Source organism: Neophocaena asiaeorientalis, unplaced genomic scaffold (genome assembly GCF_003031525.2).
Source record: "Neophocaena asiaeorientalis asiaeorientalis breed wild unplaced genomic scaffold, Neophocaena_asiaeorientalis_V1.1 scaffold59, whole genome shotgun sequence".
Classification (NCBI taxonomy): Eukaryota; Metazoa; Chordata; class Mammalia; order Artiodactyla; family Phocoenidae; genus Neophocaena; species Neophocaena asiaeorientalis.
In genome coordinates this window covers 16,348,247-16,365,845 of record NW_020174268.1, presented here as the reverse complement: position 1 = coordinate 16,365,845, position 17,599 = coordinate 16,348,247, and the positions used below count along the sequence as shown (strand labels likewise).

General features: G+C 45.8%; 1 protein-coding gene across 1 annotated transcript in view; it reads left to right on the top strand.

Moving 5' to 3' along the window:
- The window catches only part of LOC112406698 (lissencephaly-1 homolog), a 105,212-nt gene that overhangs the window by 80,997 nt on the left and 6,616 nt on the right, over positions 1 to 17,599 (top strand). Inside the window, 6 exon segments of the mRNA XM_024755649.1 lie at positions 1,769 to 1,875; positions 2,319 to 2,398; positions 3,708 to 3,762; positions 4,483 to 4,528; positions 5,821 to 5,880; positions 8,565 to 8,730. Coding sequence (XP_024611417.1) covers positions 1,769 to 1,875; positions 2,319 to 2,398; positions 3,708 to 3,762; positions 4,483 to 4,528; positions 5,821 to 5,880; positions 8,565 to 8,730 — 514 coding nt within the window.

The following is a 17,599-nucleotide window of genomic DNA, read 5'->3' as shown; positions in this document are numbered from 1 at the left end:
GGGATCTAGTTCCCTAACCAGTGATAGAACCCGGGCCCCCTGCATTGGGAGCACGGAGTCTTAACCACTGGACCACCAGGGAAGTCCCTGGGACAGTGAAATTCTTAAAGGAGCCCTGCTATGGCATGAAATTCCCTCCACAAAGTATAAGTGAGGTAGGTATACCTGAAAAGTATACATAGCACCTTTAGACTTTTCTTGATTCTGTAAATAGAACCCTAAAGTCATTTTCAGAGAGATTTCCCTTGCTCACTTCAGTCTTCAATCTTTTCACTTCCATTACCAGCAGTAGCAAGTGGCTTTCTTGGAGAAAAAAAAAAAAGCTGTGTTTAATCACACAGCAGCAAGGCAGGTCCTCCCTCAGGTGTTGATCCTTTGTTGTCTGCCCAGCTCATGCTCTGTCTGCTCATTCGTCCACGCCATCAGGTACTTAAATCAATTCTGGATCTCAACCATATCACAGATCACTGCATGTTATGGAACTTTGGGATATTTGCAAAGATTGAAACCACTAAAGTAAAGTAATGATTAAAACCAATAAAATAACACTAAGGGTTTATTGAAATATTCAGAAGAACAGATGAATGCCCCCGAGCTGTACACACCCCTGGGAACGCTGGCCTTATAGAAGGACAGAGGAAAGGAAGCAAAGTGTACCCTACTGATCTCAGCAACTTGCAGTCAACAACAGTGCTGTCTGGTTTTTGGCTTGGAGACCCAGAAGTTTCTCTAATGTCAATGGGGCAGCCTTTTTTACAAAGTGGCAGGCTAGAAGGACCGTTCAATAGTCCTGAGAAACAGTGCTGTCCTCAAGGGTTTCTCCTCTGACACTGTCACTGCCTCTGGGTGCAGGATCCAGAAAGTCTGCCCCAGAGGACGTCCTTCCTGGGGGGGGGGCGAGGGGCACCTACCCCAACCAGTAGACAGATGCTACTCACGTCCCTTTAAAGATGATTCTCATTCAAAAGCTGCTCAAAGGTTGGAGCTAAAAGAAAGTAACTACAAGACTGGAACGAGTTGGACTGAGTGCAGTCTTAAAGCTGAGGGTTTAAATAGCCTCCCCAGAAAATGGGGCATCTATCCATTCAGCTTTGCTTTGATGGTGAATAAATTTTGCTGCTCAAAATTCAACCCACACCTATCTTCTCTGAGTCTAGGTGGCCAGGAGATTTTCATCCAATATTTCTAAATTTTCTAGTCTTCTCAGAGAGTGCTATAGACTGAATTGTGTTCCCCCCAAATTCATGTGTTGAAGTCCTAACGCCCAGTACCTCAGAATGTGTCTGTATTTGGAGATGGAGTCTTTAAAGAGGTCATCAACTTAAAATGAAGCTGTTAGGGTGGGCCCTAATCCAGTCTGACTGGTCTTCTTATAGCCAGAGGAAATGTAGACACATAAAGAGATGCTGGGTTGCACAGGCACAGAGGAAAGAGCTTGTGAGGACATGGTGAGAAGGCAGCCATCCGCAAGCCAAGGAGAGACGCCTCAGAAGAGACCAAACCCCGCTGGCAACTTGATCGTGGACTTCCAGCCTCCAGAACTGTGAGAAAATAAATGTCTGTTGTTTGAGCTCCCCAGTCTATGGTATTTTCTTATTGCAACCCTAGCTAATGAATACACTCAGGTAAACAAATTGTATTGAAAGTACAGAAACTTTTGGGGTAAGCTTTCATCTTTCATATCTATGACACTAGACCTCTAAATGCAAATTCTCTTTAATTTGATGGCCAGTGTCTCCAGGCTACTTTTTCCAACTTCCTGATACAGGTGGTGAAAGTATGGGACTTTGAAACAGGAATACTGTTGTCCGATTTTATTGAGGCTCATGACAATGCTGGAATCCATTGTCTGACCTTTGACTCCAGTGGAAGAGGGTATGTGCCTTCTCCAGAATCTTTTTTTTTTAATTTTATTTATTTATTTTATTTATTTATTTTTGGCTGCACTGGGTCTTCGTTGCTGCGCGCGGGCTTCCTCTAGTTGTGGCGAGCGAGGGCTTCTCCTCGTTGTGGTGTGCGGGCTTCTCATTGTGGTGGCTTCTCTTGTTGCGGAGCATGGGCTCTAGGTGTGCGGGCTTCAGTAGTTGTGGCACATGGGCTTCAGTAGTTGTGGCACGCGGGCTCAGTAGTTGTGGCACACGGGCTTAGTTGCTCTGCGGCACCTGGGATCTTCCCCGATCAGGGCTCGAACCCGTGTCCCCTGCATTGGCAGGCGGATTCTTAACCACTGTGCCACCATGGAAGTCCCGCCAGAATCTTTTACCGTTAGGCAGGGTGACCCCTGACTTGCAGTCGTTACGGGGGTCTCTGTTTCCTAGTCTAGTTACTGGGGGAAGAGATGGCTGTCTGAAAATATGAAGCTACAACAACGGACCTTGTCTTCACACCTTGAAACATGGTGAGTCACCTCCTACCAAAGGTCCCCATAAAATAATGATGCAAGAATAGGCATTTGTAGTAAGTGTAGAAGAAATCAAATGAGATAAAATCTAGGATGCATGTAACAATCCTACATCCTTTTTCTCTGGCATTTCATTGCCAGTGACTCTAAACTTCTATGTAGGAAGGACATACATTATATACATGTTTGTTCTCCCATCTATAGCCCATGCATTTGTTCCCTCACTGCCTGGTATAGGCCTCATTTCTTAAAAGAGTTTAGCTTTTTCAAACATTTTAAAAATCACATAAGTCAAACATCACAAAGTCTAGATGAACTAAAAGCTACTCTCTTTTGTGTGTCATTGTGATTTTTTTCAAGGCTGCTTATTCCATTTGTTCATGTGCTGTGTCTGTTTTTGGTAAAATTTACACAGTTCTGGCCTGTGAAACTATGGAGAAGATCAGAGGCAAACTTTCTTCAACTATCAGTACAAATGAAGTCCAAGTAAATAAGATAAAAATTACTCAGAGTAGGTGGGCTTCCCTGGTGGCACGGTGGTTGGGAGTCTGCCTGCCAATGCAGGGGACACGGGTTCGAGCCCTGGTGTGGGAGGATCTCACATGCCGCAGAGCAACTAGGCCCGTGTGCCACAACTACTGAGCCTGCGCGTCTGGAGCCTGTGCTCCGCAACAGGAGAGGCCATGATAGTGAGAGGCCCGCGCATGGCGATGAAGAATGGCCCCCGCTTGCCACAACTAGAGACGGCCCTCGCGCAGAAACGAAGACCCAACACAGCCAAAAATAAATAAATAAAATAATGAATACGTAACTACTTAAAAAAAAAATTACTCAGAGTAGGGACTTCCCTGGTGGTCCACTGGTTAAGACTCCGCGCTTCCACTGCAGGGGGCACGGGTTGGATCCCTGGTCTGGTAACTAAGATCCCGCACGCCTCACGGCTCTGCCAAAAAAAAAAAATTACGCAGAGTAACGAGTGTGTGATTCCTAGTTCTGCCTTTGACCTCAGGCATTCTTTTGCTCATTCACTCAGTCAGTAAGGGCCAGGAACTGTGCAGGGTCCTGTCAGGAAGAAGGTGAGCCTCTTCCCATAGCTGAGCGAGAGCTTCATCAGCCTTTTAGGGCAGTGAGAGTGGCATCAGCTGTGTTTTGATGGCTTGAAAGACACCTAACTGTGGTCTGAAAACTAAAAAGTAAGTGCTGAAGTTTCCCCAGTCATCAGTTGGGTTAAGTCAATATATGTAAACTGACTCAAGAACTAATAAAGAAAAATGCTTACTCTAAGTTGATAATATTATCTTTCTAGATGAAAAGCAAAGTGAAGTCTGTGATTATACCTACTTGGAGGTAAGCCAAAATAAGTGAGTTCTAGTCAGCTTGAATATGAGGGTCATCTTGGATATTTAGTGGGACATATTTTTTGATACAAACTTTGTCCTGGAGGAGGACACCAAGATAGTAAAGGGAATTTTCCGGAAGCAAATGTGTCAAAGAATTCCCCAAACTGTGGTTGCTCCCTGATGGTAATTTAGGCAACTAGGCTCTTCCAGAATATTGGAAACAATTCTCTGCACATTTTGATAATGGTTTAGAGGTAGACATAGGAAACAGTGTATCTCTCCACCAAATGCTTTATTAAGGAATAAATCACAAGCTAGGGTAGTTAAATTCAGCAGCCATAAGTCAAAGAATAAAAATCCAATAAATTCTCTCCTGAACATTAAAATGTTAAAAACAATCCTTGATCAATTTCTGTTTGTGCCCTTGCCTCCGTGGTTCAGCCATGCTCTCGGAATCAAATAATCCTCCGGAAGGCAAGCTGCTCTGGAGCAGCCCATGAAAACAAACCAGGGTATCCTGTTTCTGTTCCCTAATCCTTTAAGAACCAGTTAAAAAACTGAGCCTAGTTTATCAAATCACATTTTATCTTGCTCTTCCTAAAAAACAGAAGCAGTGATTTTCTCGTTCTCTTCATTTATCACACCGACACAGCAAAATGAGGCCACAGTACTGATTCTATGCAAAAATTAAACAGATGATAAGCTAAAGTATCAAAATGTAATAGTCTGTTATTGTTCTAGGTGTATCATAGCTGTTGGATGGGATAGAAGAATAAATGTGTACTTTGTAAGTGAAATGTACAAAATTATGATATTTCAAAACCCTGCTTCAGACTGACATGCTTCTCCCCACCCCCATGCCCTGTTGATTCTTTTCTCACTAAAAACAGATTTTGGAGAAATTCTTTATACCTCTATCTGGTATAAGCTAACCAATGATATGGGCAAAAGAGTTTCCTCCTTTCCTCTCTCCCCCTTTCCCCCCATCTTTCTTTCCTCCCTCCCTTTAAAAAACCTTTTTGTATTTCTGTTTCAGTTTTTTAAATTCTTTTCTATGGGAAGAAGTGTAATGACTCTGTACCCAATTCCGACACGTGGAGGTTTTTCCCACACCAACAGGCAATTCTCCGACACCAGCTGGTACCCTACAATTCCACTCAATTCTGACTCTATCTACCTGGAGAGAGCATCAGATTCCACGGGGTCAGGGTTCAGTCCTACAAGACACAAGACTCCTGCCCTCCTCCCCTCTGCCCTGCCCCGCAGATACCATTTGCAAGTCCTGTCCAACTGGCTATAGATCAGAGGTTCCAACAACACCCTCCTTGGGTTATATTAATTTTCTAGAGCATCTCACAGAACTTAGAGAAATATTTCACTTACTGGATTTTCCTCCCACCTTGTCTTTATGCCGTAGTCCCTCTCTGAATGGGAAGAGGAGATGAAATGCCATCCATAAGCATCTCTGTGGAAAAAAAAAATCTTTTTTTACGGCTTAGAGATGGGAAAAGGGATTAAGAGACAGGGGAAGATGAAAATGCTGACTACAACTACGTTTTAAATCTACCTGTGGCATTTTATGTCCCCTGCTTGTTCTGCTGGGTGGTCCTGGATTTCCAAAGCCTTTAAACATTGTAAGTTCTTTATTCATTTGAAAGTATGCTGTATGTCAGAGCCTAAGCCTAGCATCCTCAGATGATTTGAGACATGACTGCCTGAGAGGTCTTGGCGTTGAATTTGTCCTTTGGTATTCCAGGTTCCTGGGCTGATGGCTTTTGTTTTAGCTCATGCATCAGCTATGGGTCTTATTACAGAGGCGAAACTATGCAGACCATCTGAGAAGAGCTTGTCAGTTGGCATATGATTTGCTGAAATGCAATCACCCAAACGTCAGGAGTGGATTGCTTTTTATTCCCACTGGCACTAGGGGAATTTGCTTTGACATTTCAAAAATCTACATCACCGATGGGGTGAGGGGTAGGGCTGTAAAACGTGCCAACGCCTCTCTCTGAAATTGTGAGTGTGTTGGCAGCTCATTTTACTGCTTGTACAACATCTCCTGTTTGGCTTTGGATACAGGACACACCTTGTGACTTTCACCGCTTCCGGAAGCCATAGCCACACTGGCAGGACGACTTGGTGAGCCCTGGTCCACTGTCCGACTCTCCACCCAAACAGTGACACTTGATGGGGATGTCCTTCACTCCTGGGGCTCACCCCTAGTCTTCTGGGCCTCCCTAGGGTGGTCACAGCATCTCAAGAGCCTCTGCTGTGGGGGGATTCATGAGTGGGCTCCAGGTAGAGTAAGGAGCACTGAGCTCCAGGCAGCTGCCTCTGCTCCAGGAAGAGTGACGGCCTTTGTTCAGGCTGGGGAAGGAGGCCCAGGAGGAAATCCACACAGTTCTCCTTGAGCTCAGCCTGGAGCCCTGTAGTGCAGGAATGGCAGCCCAGGATGTGACGCGTGTGACTTTCTTCAAAGAAGCATCCACTTCCTGCTTCTGCTTGGCATGCAAAACTGTATGTATTCACTCTGCCATCCTTGGGTGGCCAGGGAACCTAGCAGATGACATTCCTGCTGCCCTGTGGCTTGTTAGGGGCTCATAACCAGGGGACTTCTTGCGATTCTTATTAGCCCCCAACTTTCTACAGCTTCCCAGGGTTGAATGATCTCCCTCAAAACTGTCTGGATGTCAAGCCATGAAGACAAGCAGTAAGAAAGGAAGGTCATTGTACACAACCATTTCCTACCACCCAACCGTACCTTATGCCTCTGTAAACATTCCAAAAGCCACAAGTCACTAGAATGCAAACTCAATGAAGACAGGCCTTGTCTGTTTTCTCCACTGTATTCCCGGGATGTAGCTCAGGGCCTGGTTTATAGTAGCTGCCCAACTAATATGCTTCCATTCAACCAGCATGTGTCAAATGTGGGCCCAGCCTGTGCTGTTCACTGGACATCAGTGATGAGCAAAGTGGTCATCACACGATCCCTGCCTTCATGGAGTTTGCAGATGAGTGACTGTTTTTTGGGGTTTTTTTTGTTTTTTTGCGGTACGCGGGCCTCTCACTGTTGCGGCCTCTCCCGTTGTGGAGCACAGGCTCCGGACGCGCAGGCTCAGCGGCCATGGCTCACGGGCCCAGCCGCTCCGCGGCATGTGGGATCCTCCCGGACCGGGGCACGAACCCGCGTCCCCTGCATCGGCAGGCGGACTGTCAACCACTGCGCCACCAGGGAAGCCCTGGACGAGTGATTGTTGAGTGAAAGAACAGAATTTGCAGAAAATGTCCCCAGGAAAGCCATGGCCATTGCAAGGGCAGAAGTCATGCAAGAGTCAGTGAAGTGTTAGTTCATTCAAATGTTTTTTCAGTCACTTATCAATTCTTTCAACCCCCTATTCATCAAGCACGGACATAGTGCCATCCTTAGTGGGTAGGCACAGAAAATACAAACATGAATAAAATGTGATTCCCGGCCCAGAATCTCACAGACTGGCAAGGAGGTAAACTAAGGAAGTAATCACCATACGATGCCACAGATGATATAATAATGTATTAGTTAATGTAATAATGTTTTAATAATAATATAAAATGCTGGAGAAACCCAGAGGTGGGAACTACTAACTTTTGCTCTATCATTGTACAGGATATTAAAAGATTACTAGGATTTTTCTGGGAGGCCAAGGTAGGGAAAGGCAGTCTAGATGAGGGGAAAGGAGGAGAGCGTGAACCAAGTCTGGATGTCCTGAGAAGCATGTTGTTTGGAAGGACTATGAATATTTTGAGGGGCTGGAGGGCCAGGTACAGGAGGGAAGTGAGCTTGGAAAGCTAATCAGAACCTGAAAGCCATGCCAAGGCACGTAAACTTCATTCCGCAGGCAGTGGGACCAGGGAAGGAGAAGCCCAGACACAAGCGCTCACAGATTTCAGAAGGAGGCAAGATTTGGAGACAGAAGATCGTGGGGAGGAGAGGGCCACTGACCTGCTCTTTTCCAACTGTCCTACACCCCCCCACCCCCCCACCCCCGTCTTCGCAGCTGCTTTCAAGCAGAAGGGGCTTCTTAGGTGACCACGGATAGGTCCTCAAGGGACTCTCTGTGGGAAGTACCTGAGGGCAAGGGAGAAAGATCTTTACAGCCCCGGGAGAAACCAATTCTTTTCACTGTGCCCCGCTGAGAAAGTTGAAAGGATAATGGCCAGGGACTCTTTGAACTCTGCAGCACTGGTCTCAAAAACAAAAACATTTTCATTTCGTTTCTTATCTTTCTTAAGGATCCATATACCTAAATCCTCCTTTCAAGGAGAATAGGCAATTCCAATTCCTAACAGCACTTGTAAGCCACAGTGCGGGGCAGATGGGAGCCCTGGAGGAATTGAGTTGAGGGACTCCACACCCCAGAATTTAGACCTGGGGCTCTTGGGAGGCCAGACCCCCTTGGCCAGTGCTTGGGTTCCATTGTCACATTACCATCAAGATTTCAGCCCCGAAGAGGGTTCCTTGTGAATAACCTCCTTGCCAGCATTATGGGGAGGTAAGGAAGCTGCTAGGAGTAACACCTCCCTGGGAAAGGTGATAAAACTGACCCAAGGAGATGCAGCACCCCTCTGGCTGACCTGCAAGCAGACTCCTACCTGGAGGGATGCCCCTGACCCCCTGGACTGGGCCGGGCCACCAGGTTCCGCAAGAGTCCTTAATGGGGGGCAGCCACAGGAGGGGCCCCTCTGTCTCCTCTGTCTTAGGCATCCAATGAAGGGGAGCGAGCTGTGGGTGACTGGGGACTGGATTTCTTACTCTGTCCCTGTCTCTCTCTCTCTCTCTTTCCCAGAACCACGGGCAAAAGGAGGACATCCTCTGTGTAGTTCAATGCCCGCCTATTCTCCTTGCCACCTCCAGCTACGACGGAGAGATTATCATTTGGAATGTCATCTCAGGGCACATGCAGTGCAAGCTGAATACCCCCAGCCCCTGTGATGGCACAGAACATAGAGAACGTAGGGGCAGGGCGGCCTCCACAGCCACTCTGCCCAGGCCCGCAGCCTCTGACTCCTGGCATGTTGTCTAAAGGAAACTCAGTTCTGGACTGCTTCCCGGTTATAAGGGTTGAAACTAACACAACATTGTAAATCAACTATACTCCAATACACTATGGAGAACAGTATGGAGTTCCTTAAAAAAATAAAAATAGAACTACCGTATGACCCAGCAATCCCACTACTGGGCATATACCCTGAGAAAACCATAATTCAAAAAGAGTCATGTACTACAATGTTCATTGCAGCTCTATTTACAATAGCCAGGACACAGAAGCAACCTAAGTGTCCATCATCGGATGAATGGATAAAGAAGATGTGGCACATATACACAATGGAATATTACTCAGGTATAAAAAGAAATGAAATCGAGTTATCTGTAGTGAGGTGGATGGACCTAGAGTCTGTCATACAGAATGAAGTAAGTCGGAAAGAGAAAAACAGAGGCTTCCGGGAAGATGGCGGAAGTAAGACGCGGAGATCACCTTCCTCCCCACAGATACACCAGAAATACTGGAAGGGTAAGCTGGGACGAAGTGAGAGAGTAGCATGGACATATATACACTACCAAACGTAAAATAGATAGCTAGTGGGAAGCAGCCACGTAGCACAGGGAGATCAGCTTGGTGCTTTGTGACCGCCTGGAGGGGTGGGATAGGGAGGGTTGGAGGGAGGGAAACGCAAGAGGGAAGAGATATGGGAACATATGTATAACTGATTCACTTTGTTATAAAGCAGAAACTAACACACCATTGTAAAGCAATTATACTCCAATAAAGATGTAAAAAAAAAATTTCACAAAGAAATTATTTTAATATCATCTTAGCCTCCATAAACACTTCAGTGGACTAGTTAGGGGCAAAATTATTATCAGATTAACATAGTGTCCACCGGGAATTAGAAAATACATGTTATTTTTGTTAAGTTATATGCTCTGCAAAGAATTATTGGCTATATAAGGGAATAATTCGGCCCTTATTTGTTAGTATTTCTGGTATTTTGTTTCTGTTCTCTAAAGCAGGCTTTTGGGAATATCTCTTGTTCTTTCAATACCATGACATGGTTGGATAAAAGAAGAAAAAAGAGAAAAACAAATATCGTGTGCTAATGCATATATATGGAATCTAAGAAAAAAAAAAAGGTTCTGAAGAACCTAGGGGCAGGACAGGAATAAAGACACAGATGTAGAGAATGGACTGGAGGACACGGGAAGGAGGAAGGGTAAGCTGGGACGAAGTGAGAGAGTAGCATGGACATATATACACTACCAAACGTAAAATAGGTAGCTAGTGGGAAGCAGCCGCATAGCACAGGGAGATCAGCTCTGTGCTTTGTGATGACTTAGCGGGGTGGGATAGGGAGGGTGGGAGGGAGGCTCCAGAGGGAGGGGACATGGGAATATATATATGTACACATATAGCTGATTCACTCTGTTGTACAGCAGAAACTAACACAACATTGCAAAGCAATTATACTCCAATAAAGATATAAAAAAGACATACCCCAATAAAAATTTTTTAAATAAAAATAAAGAAATAAAATGCCTGGAAAAAAAAAAAGCCCATCTCCCAGGCCAGCCCATCACCTCCAGGACCACTTTTCTCACCCACTGTCCCCCTAGAAGACTCTCTCCCCTGCTGAGCCCCTTGGGCTTTGTTGGTACAACTCTTCCAGCACTGATTTTACTCCTCTACCTTCAAGACCATCCTCCCTGTGCTTCTTTTGCCCAGCTAGCAAGCTGGCCCCCCCGCCTGGCTCAGACATCATCTCCTGGTCACTCATCTGTGTGGCCTCAGGCTTTATGTGCCCCTCACCATCAGCCCCCTCTAGTGGCCTCAGGCTCCCAGGTCCTCACATTGCCCATGGCCGCCCCGCCTCCACTGAGGCCTGTCCTTATTAACTTGTATACTGCATTGCAAAACTTTACCCCACTGTCCCACTGCACTCTTCCCAATCTTCTGCCCTGGTTCCAGTTCTTCATGGCCCTCTCTCTCTCTGCTGGTGTGACCATGGGTCCATTCATTCCCTTATTCATTCAAAGAATATTAATGAGCTCCTGCTGTGTGCCAGGCCCAGTGCTAGGTCTTGGGGCTGGTAATCACATCCCTCTCCCTGCAAGTCCTGAGCCATGTGGAAAATACACATGAGAGGGTCCACTTATCTGTCAGTTTCATTGCTGGAGGTGCTGGATTGGAAAACCGGCGGGGACCCACAGCCACATGGGCTTCCTACCGTGGCTCTCCCCACGTGCAGAGTCAAGCCTCATCCTTCCCAAGCGGCCATTCTGCCGACAGCCAGAGGACCCACTCCTCATATCCATGGAGGCCCAACAGGGGAGACACAGAGCGCTGGGCATTTTTGCATAAAACCGGGGAGTTCCTGCCTCTCCTGAAGCCCAACAGCCAGCCCTTAGAGAGCCATGAGCCTGGGACGACAATCCCTGCTTTAGGCATTTGATGACTTAGTAGCCAAGGAAAAGCTCCCATGACTCATTGGATCAGAAAATATCTTTGAGCCCCTCCCAAGAGCATAACCCCATGTGAGATGCATAGAGAAGGCTAGAGAGAGATGTGAGGCTTGGTGCTGCCCCCAAGGGGCTCAGGGTCTAAATCCAGAGACAAGATGTTCCTGCCCAACAGGTAAAATAAGGATAAAGCAGCGCAGTCAGCCTCGCTGTGCTTAAAAGACGCTCTGGGGGCTTCCCTGGTGGTGCAGTCGTTGAGAGTCTGCCTGCCGATGCAGGGGACGCGGGTTCGTGCCCTGTTCTGGGAAGATCCCACATGCCGCGGAGCGGCTGGGCCCGTGAGCCACAGCCGCTGAGCCTGCGCGTCCGGAGCCTGTGCTCCGCAACGGGAGAGGCCATAACAGTGGGAGGCCCGTATACCGCAAAAAAAAAAAAAGACGCTCTGGAGGGCAGTGGCTAGAAACTGAAACCTCTGGACACCACGAGATTAAAAAGAAATTCTTACCTGTAGATTTATTATCCAGTCTATTCCTATCCCCTTTACTGCATATAAAAAAGACGGTTCTGGGAAGCTCTTTCTGAATGTGCCTAAGAGCTTTAAGAATCTTTGGGGGAAAAGTGGTGACATTTCCTTCTAAAGGTTTATTTTCATTGCATTAAAGTGAAAATTAAGTCACTGACCAAGAATGCAATGTTGACCTTTCAGCCAGCGGTTCTAATTTAAAACCCTGTTTGCTGGAGCATTTATTGCTTAAAGTTATGTGACCGTTGGGTTTTGAAAAACTCCTCTTTACTCCAAAAATGCAAAGCCAGCCCTAGTTCCCAATTATGCACATTTCAACATTGCAAAAGTTGTGCAAATTAGGTGGAAAGATGTGAAAGTTCCCCTGGCCTTCCGGGAAGAGCAGTACTGGCTCATCTTGAAGGTCAAAACAAAATACGGTGGTCTTTTTCACAAGGGATTTGGCTGGGAGGCTGCCATCTTATTTGGAAAACCATGTGGACAATTCTTCTGAAGTCATTCTCTGTAGAGAGGAGCTAAGAGAGAAAGGCAATTGTGTGAGCAAAGCTGAATGAGCTGAAAACATATTCCTTCTGCCAACTTTTCAACACTTTAGCTTCATTATTCCTTATACATATTGAGAATTATTATGTCTTCCCTCATATCAAAAAGAAAGAATCTGAGAGTGAAAGGGAGAGACCAAGAGATTTCAACCAGGCTAAAATTCAGGAAATTAGCTCACTGGGAGGCTTTTTCTTTTCTTCTTCTTCTTTTATTAAAAACTTATTTATTTTTTTTAATTTTTTTGGCTGTGTTGGGTCTTTGTTGCTGCGCACGGGCTTTCTCTAGTTGCGGCGAGCGGGGGGCTACTCTTTGTTGTGGTGCGTGGGCTTCTCGTTGCGGTGGCTTCTCTTGTTGCAGAGCATGGGCTCTAGGCGCACGGGCTTCAGTAGTTGTGGCTCACGGGCTCTAGAGCGCAGGCTCAGTAGTTGTGGCGCATGGGCTTAGCTGCTCTGTGGCATGTGGGATCTTCCCGGACCAGGGCTCAAACCCATGTTCCCTGCATCGGCAGGCAGATTCTTAACCACTGTGCCACCAGGGAAACCCTCTTCTTTTTTTTAAATTGTGGTAAAATACACATAATGTGATATTTACCGTCTTAATTATTTCTAACTGTACCGTTCAGTGGTATTAAACACATTCACATTGCTGTGCAACCATCACCATCATCAATCTCCATAACTTTTCTTGAAACTGAAACTCTGTACCTATTAAACAATACCTCCCCATTCTCCCCTCCCCCCAGCCCCTGGCAACCACCATCACACTTTATGATTTTGATCACTCATGGAAATGGAATCATACAGTATTTGTCTTTTTGTGACTGGCTTATTTCACTTAGCATAACATCCTCAAAGTTCATCCATGTTGTAGCATATTGCAGAATTTCCTTCCTTTTTAAGGCCGAATAATATTCCATCACATATATATACCACAGTTTGCTTATCCATTTGTCCATTGACGGGTAGTTGGGTTGCTTCTACCTTTTAACTATTGTGAATAGTGTTGCTATGAACATGGCTGTAGAAATATCTCTTCAAGACCCTGCTTTCAATTCTTTTGGGTATATACCCAGAAGTGGAATTGCTGGATCATATGGTAATTCTATTTTTAATTTTTTGAGGAACCACCATACTGTTTTCCACAGTGGCTCTGCCATTCTACATTTTCACCAACAGTGCACAGGGTTCCAATTTCTCCATATCCTGACCAACACTTGTTATTTTCTGTTTTTTTGATAGTAGTTATCCTAATGGGTGTGAGGTGATATCTCATGGTGGTTTTGATTTGCATTTCCCTAATGATTAGTGATGTTGAGCAACTTTTCACCTGCTTATGGCCATTTGTATATCTTCTTTGGAAAGATGTCTGTTCAAGTCTTTTGCTCATTTTTGAATCTGGTTTTCTTGTGGTTGCATCTTAGAAGTTTTCTACTTACTCTGGATATTAATTCATTATCAGATAAATGATTTGCAAATATTTTCCCCATTCTGTAGGTTGCCTTTTTACTCTATGGATGGTGTCTTTTGATGCACAAAAAAATTTAGTTTTCATGAAGTCCAATTGTCTATTTTTTCTTTTGTTACCTGTGCTTTTGGTGTCATATCCAAAAAAATCATTGCCAAATCCAGTGTCATGAAGCTTTTTCCTATGTTTCCTTCTAAGAGTTATATTGTTTTATGTCTTACATTTAGGTCTTTCATCCATTCTGAGTTAATTTTTGTACATGGTATTAGATAAGAGTCCAACTTTTTTCTTTTGTAGAGAGATATCCAGTATTCTTAGCACCATTTGTTGAAAAGACTGTCCTTTCCCCATTGAAAAGGGTCTTGGCCCCCTTGTCAAAAATCATTTGACCTTAAACGGGAGGGTTTATTTTGGGGCTCTCTATTCTATTCCATTGTTCTACCTATCTGGCTTTATACCAGGTACCGCACTGTTTTGATGACTGTACCTTTGTACAGTCAGTTTTAAAATCAGGAAGTGTGAGTCTCCCAGCTTTATTCTTCTTTTTGAAGATTGTTTTGGCTATTTGGGGTCCCTTGAAATTCCATATAAATTTTAAAATGGGTTTTTCTATTTCTGCTAAAAATGTCCTTGGGATTTTGATAGAGATTGCATTGAATCTGTAGATCACTTTGGGTAGTATTGACATTTTAACAATACTGTCTTCCAATCCATGAACATGGGATGTGTTTCCATTTATTTATGTCTTAATTTCTTTCAACAATATTTTGTAGTTTTCATTGTACAGGTATTTCACCTCCTTGGTTAAGCTAATTCCTAAGTATGTTATTATTTTTAATGCTATTGTAAATGGCGTTTTTTTCTTTATTTATTTACTTTTCAGATTGTTTCTTGGTCATGTATAGAAATGCAACTGATTTTTGTGTGTTGACTTTGTATCCTGCTTCTTTGCTGAATTCATTTATTGGTTCTAAGAGACTAAGCCTTTTTATCTAGGGAAACAATATAAGAATGCTTACTTCATTTGTAAATAATAATATTTAGTTATTATAACAAACTAATATTTAGTATAATTTTAATAAAATAATATTTAATAGTATTTAATAATATAATTATAATGAACAAAATAACAATATGTTAATAATTGTTTAAGTAACATATTTAATCTTATATGTCATTTTCCTGAGTGCTTTTAATGTTTTATCTCACTCAGTGCTCACATCAGCCCAGAGAGATAGGTACTATTGGACCCATTTTCATAGATGAGGAAACTGAGGCTAGAGACTTAACTAAAAGTAATTATAACGGTTACCGTTGATCGAGTGTCTCTGTGCTCTGAGTACCTTAGATTCAGTATCTCCATTCAGCCTTCACAGCAAAGTCACGGAGCGTGAGTCCCATATAGTCTCCAGTCTTCACTGAAACTGTGAAACAGGAGATATTGTCTCCCTATTACTGATGAAGAAACCTGAGGTTTGGGGAAGTGAAACGCTCCCCCAGACCACACATGGGTAAGAGGGGAAGCAGCACACACACCCATTTTCCAGGACTCCACAGCCCCTCCCCCAGGATGAAGTGGGCAAGTGAAGGGGGTTTATCTTTGCTCCCCCTCCCCCCTTATCTTCCCCCTCCCTCCCGCCACCCCCTAAGTCAACACCCCAAGAGCCGGATAACCTGAGAGTAAGTAAGGTGACACTTAGCCCAGTCACTTGACTGTGCATCCCAGACGTCAGGGAGGACACCATGTAGGTGACCCTCCATCTGCCCCTGAGAACCCTCAGCCCCCCAAAGACAACCACAAAGCCCAATGTCAAGGGCATGGGCTTTGAATGCAAACACATCTGGGCTTGAATCTCAGCCCCTCCATGTATTAGCTGTGTGACCTCAGGCAATGCAGTTCTTTCTAAACCGCTCTCACTGCTGGTAAAATCAAGAGCACAATGTCTAACTAGGATTGCTGGGATTGAATATGCTGGCGTTGAGAAGTCCTTAGCTCAGTGTCTGCCACAGCAAGTGTCCAATAAACGGATAATCCTCACCGTGGTCATCACCCACTTGAGGGCAGGGCCTGAGTCCGCCGCATCCTCTGTGGCTTCCCAAGTGCATAGCACACCGCCAAGCTCAGAGTCAGGCCCAAATAAATGCTGTTAGTGACTAATGGCTTGAGTCGTGGGTGGCCCCCCGGTGCTGAGACAAGACAGCAGCACCTCTCGTATTTAACTCTGGCACCGACCTCTTTGTTTACATGAGACCGTTACTCTCACCTCCAGTCTGGGCAAGGCATCCCTGGCGCCCAAAGACTCAGGGAGGGTAAGATGAAGGGACTCCTCGCCCCCTCCTAACACCCAAGTAGCTACATTCTCTGTGGCTCTTGGAGGTTTGCATCTAAGTAAGTTTGTAGGATTTTTACTCAACAGCAAATGTTTGAGTTCTATATACTAAAAGGTTAGAGATAAGTGGTAAAAAAAAAAAAAAAAAGAAAGAAAGAAAATAAGACAGAGGTGTCCCCTGTGTTGATGATGCTTGAAGCTCAGCAGGGGAAGCGGCAGGTGGGGAAGTAGGGAGACGGGTTCAGAGGTTATTCCAATACTTCGACGTGTTGTGAAGATCAGAGCTTGACGTCTTCCCCTCCCTGGACCTCCCCTGGCCCTGCGCTGCCCAGGGCCCGATTCATCTCTCGAGATTCCAGACCCAAAGCCGCTTCCCCTGAGAGGCCTACCCTGACCCCTCCCCTCTCTGCACGCAATAACCCCACCCTCCTCCATGGGCCAATAAGACCTTGCTCATTTCTCCGGGTAGTTCTTTTCGGTTTGGTTCAGCTCTCTGCTTCCCCAGATTTCCACAGCACACAGCGTGATGCCTAGTCCCTTCTAGGGATGAAACAGACTTGGGGGGAAAAAAAGGGTGGGGGAAGGAAGGAAGGAATTTTTTACGGTTTTGAGCAAAGCTTTTAACTGTACTAAGTCTCCATTGCCTCATCTGACCCTGGGACAAACAATCCAGTACCATGTGATTTCACATGGTATTATGTAAAAAGTGACATAAAGGTTAATTAGTATTATTCCACTCCAGGAACTCCAGGGAGTGGGGACCTCTTGGGAAGTGCCCATCGAGTTCCAGGCCAAGCCCCTGACCGCCCTACCAGCTCTCTCAGCCCCGTCCCTCCAGCCCAAACCAAGTTCCCAATCCCTGCCTCTCTGCAGAAGTCCTGGGGTCCTGGGGCAGCCACAGGGGCCCTTAGCCTTCACATCACACCTTACCCCCCAAAAAGGTGGGGTTGGCTCTGAACCAGGAGGGCCACCTGTGCACCTGTGTGCTCCTCACCTGTTCCAGCCCAGGGCCGGGGACAGCTCTGCGACCCCGGGGCCAGGGGCGGCCACAGGAGAGGATGAGAGGAGAGCTGGGAGCTGCATGCGGAACGCATCCGAAACTCTCTCCTCGTCTCCAGGCCCACACAGAAGCGTCTTCTGCCTCCCCTCCCTGAACACTCAATACCAGTTGGGCAGCCAGCTTGGAATCAGCCGCCACTTCCCTAATGGCCAACGGGCTCCGAGGTGAGAACGGAGCCCACAGGGGCCGTGCAGCTCTTCTCTAAGACGTGGCCACTGCAGGCCCGGGTCCCAAGAGGCAGGGTCCCCAGGCATGCAGGACCCCCCTGGAGCTCCCGGGCTGATGAGCCCCGCCTATCCCCCTGCCAGCTGGGAGAGGATGACTCCCTCCCAGTCAAGTATCCCTGCCCTGCCGCCTCCCCAGAGGCCCTGGAAGGGCATGGGGCTCACAGGATGTCATTAGTGGGGTTAGATAAATATCAAGCATAGCCTGTGAGGGACAGACCG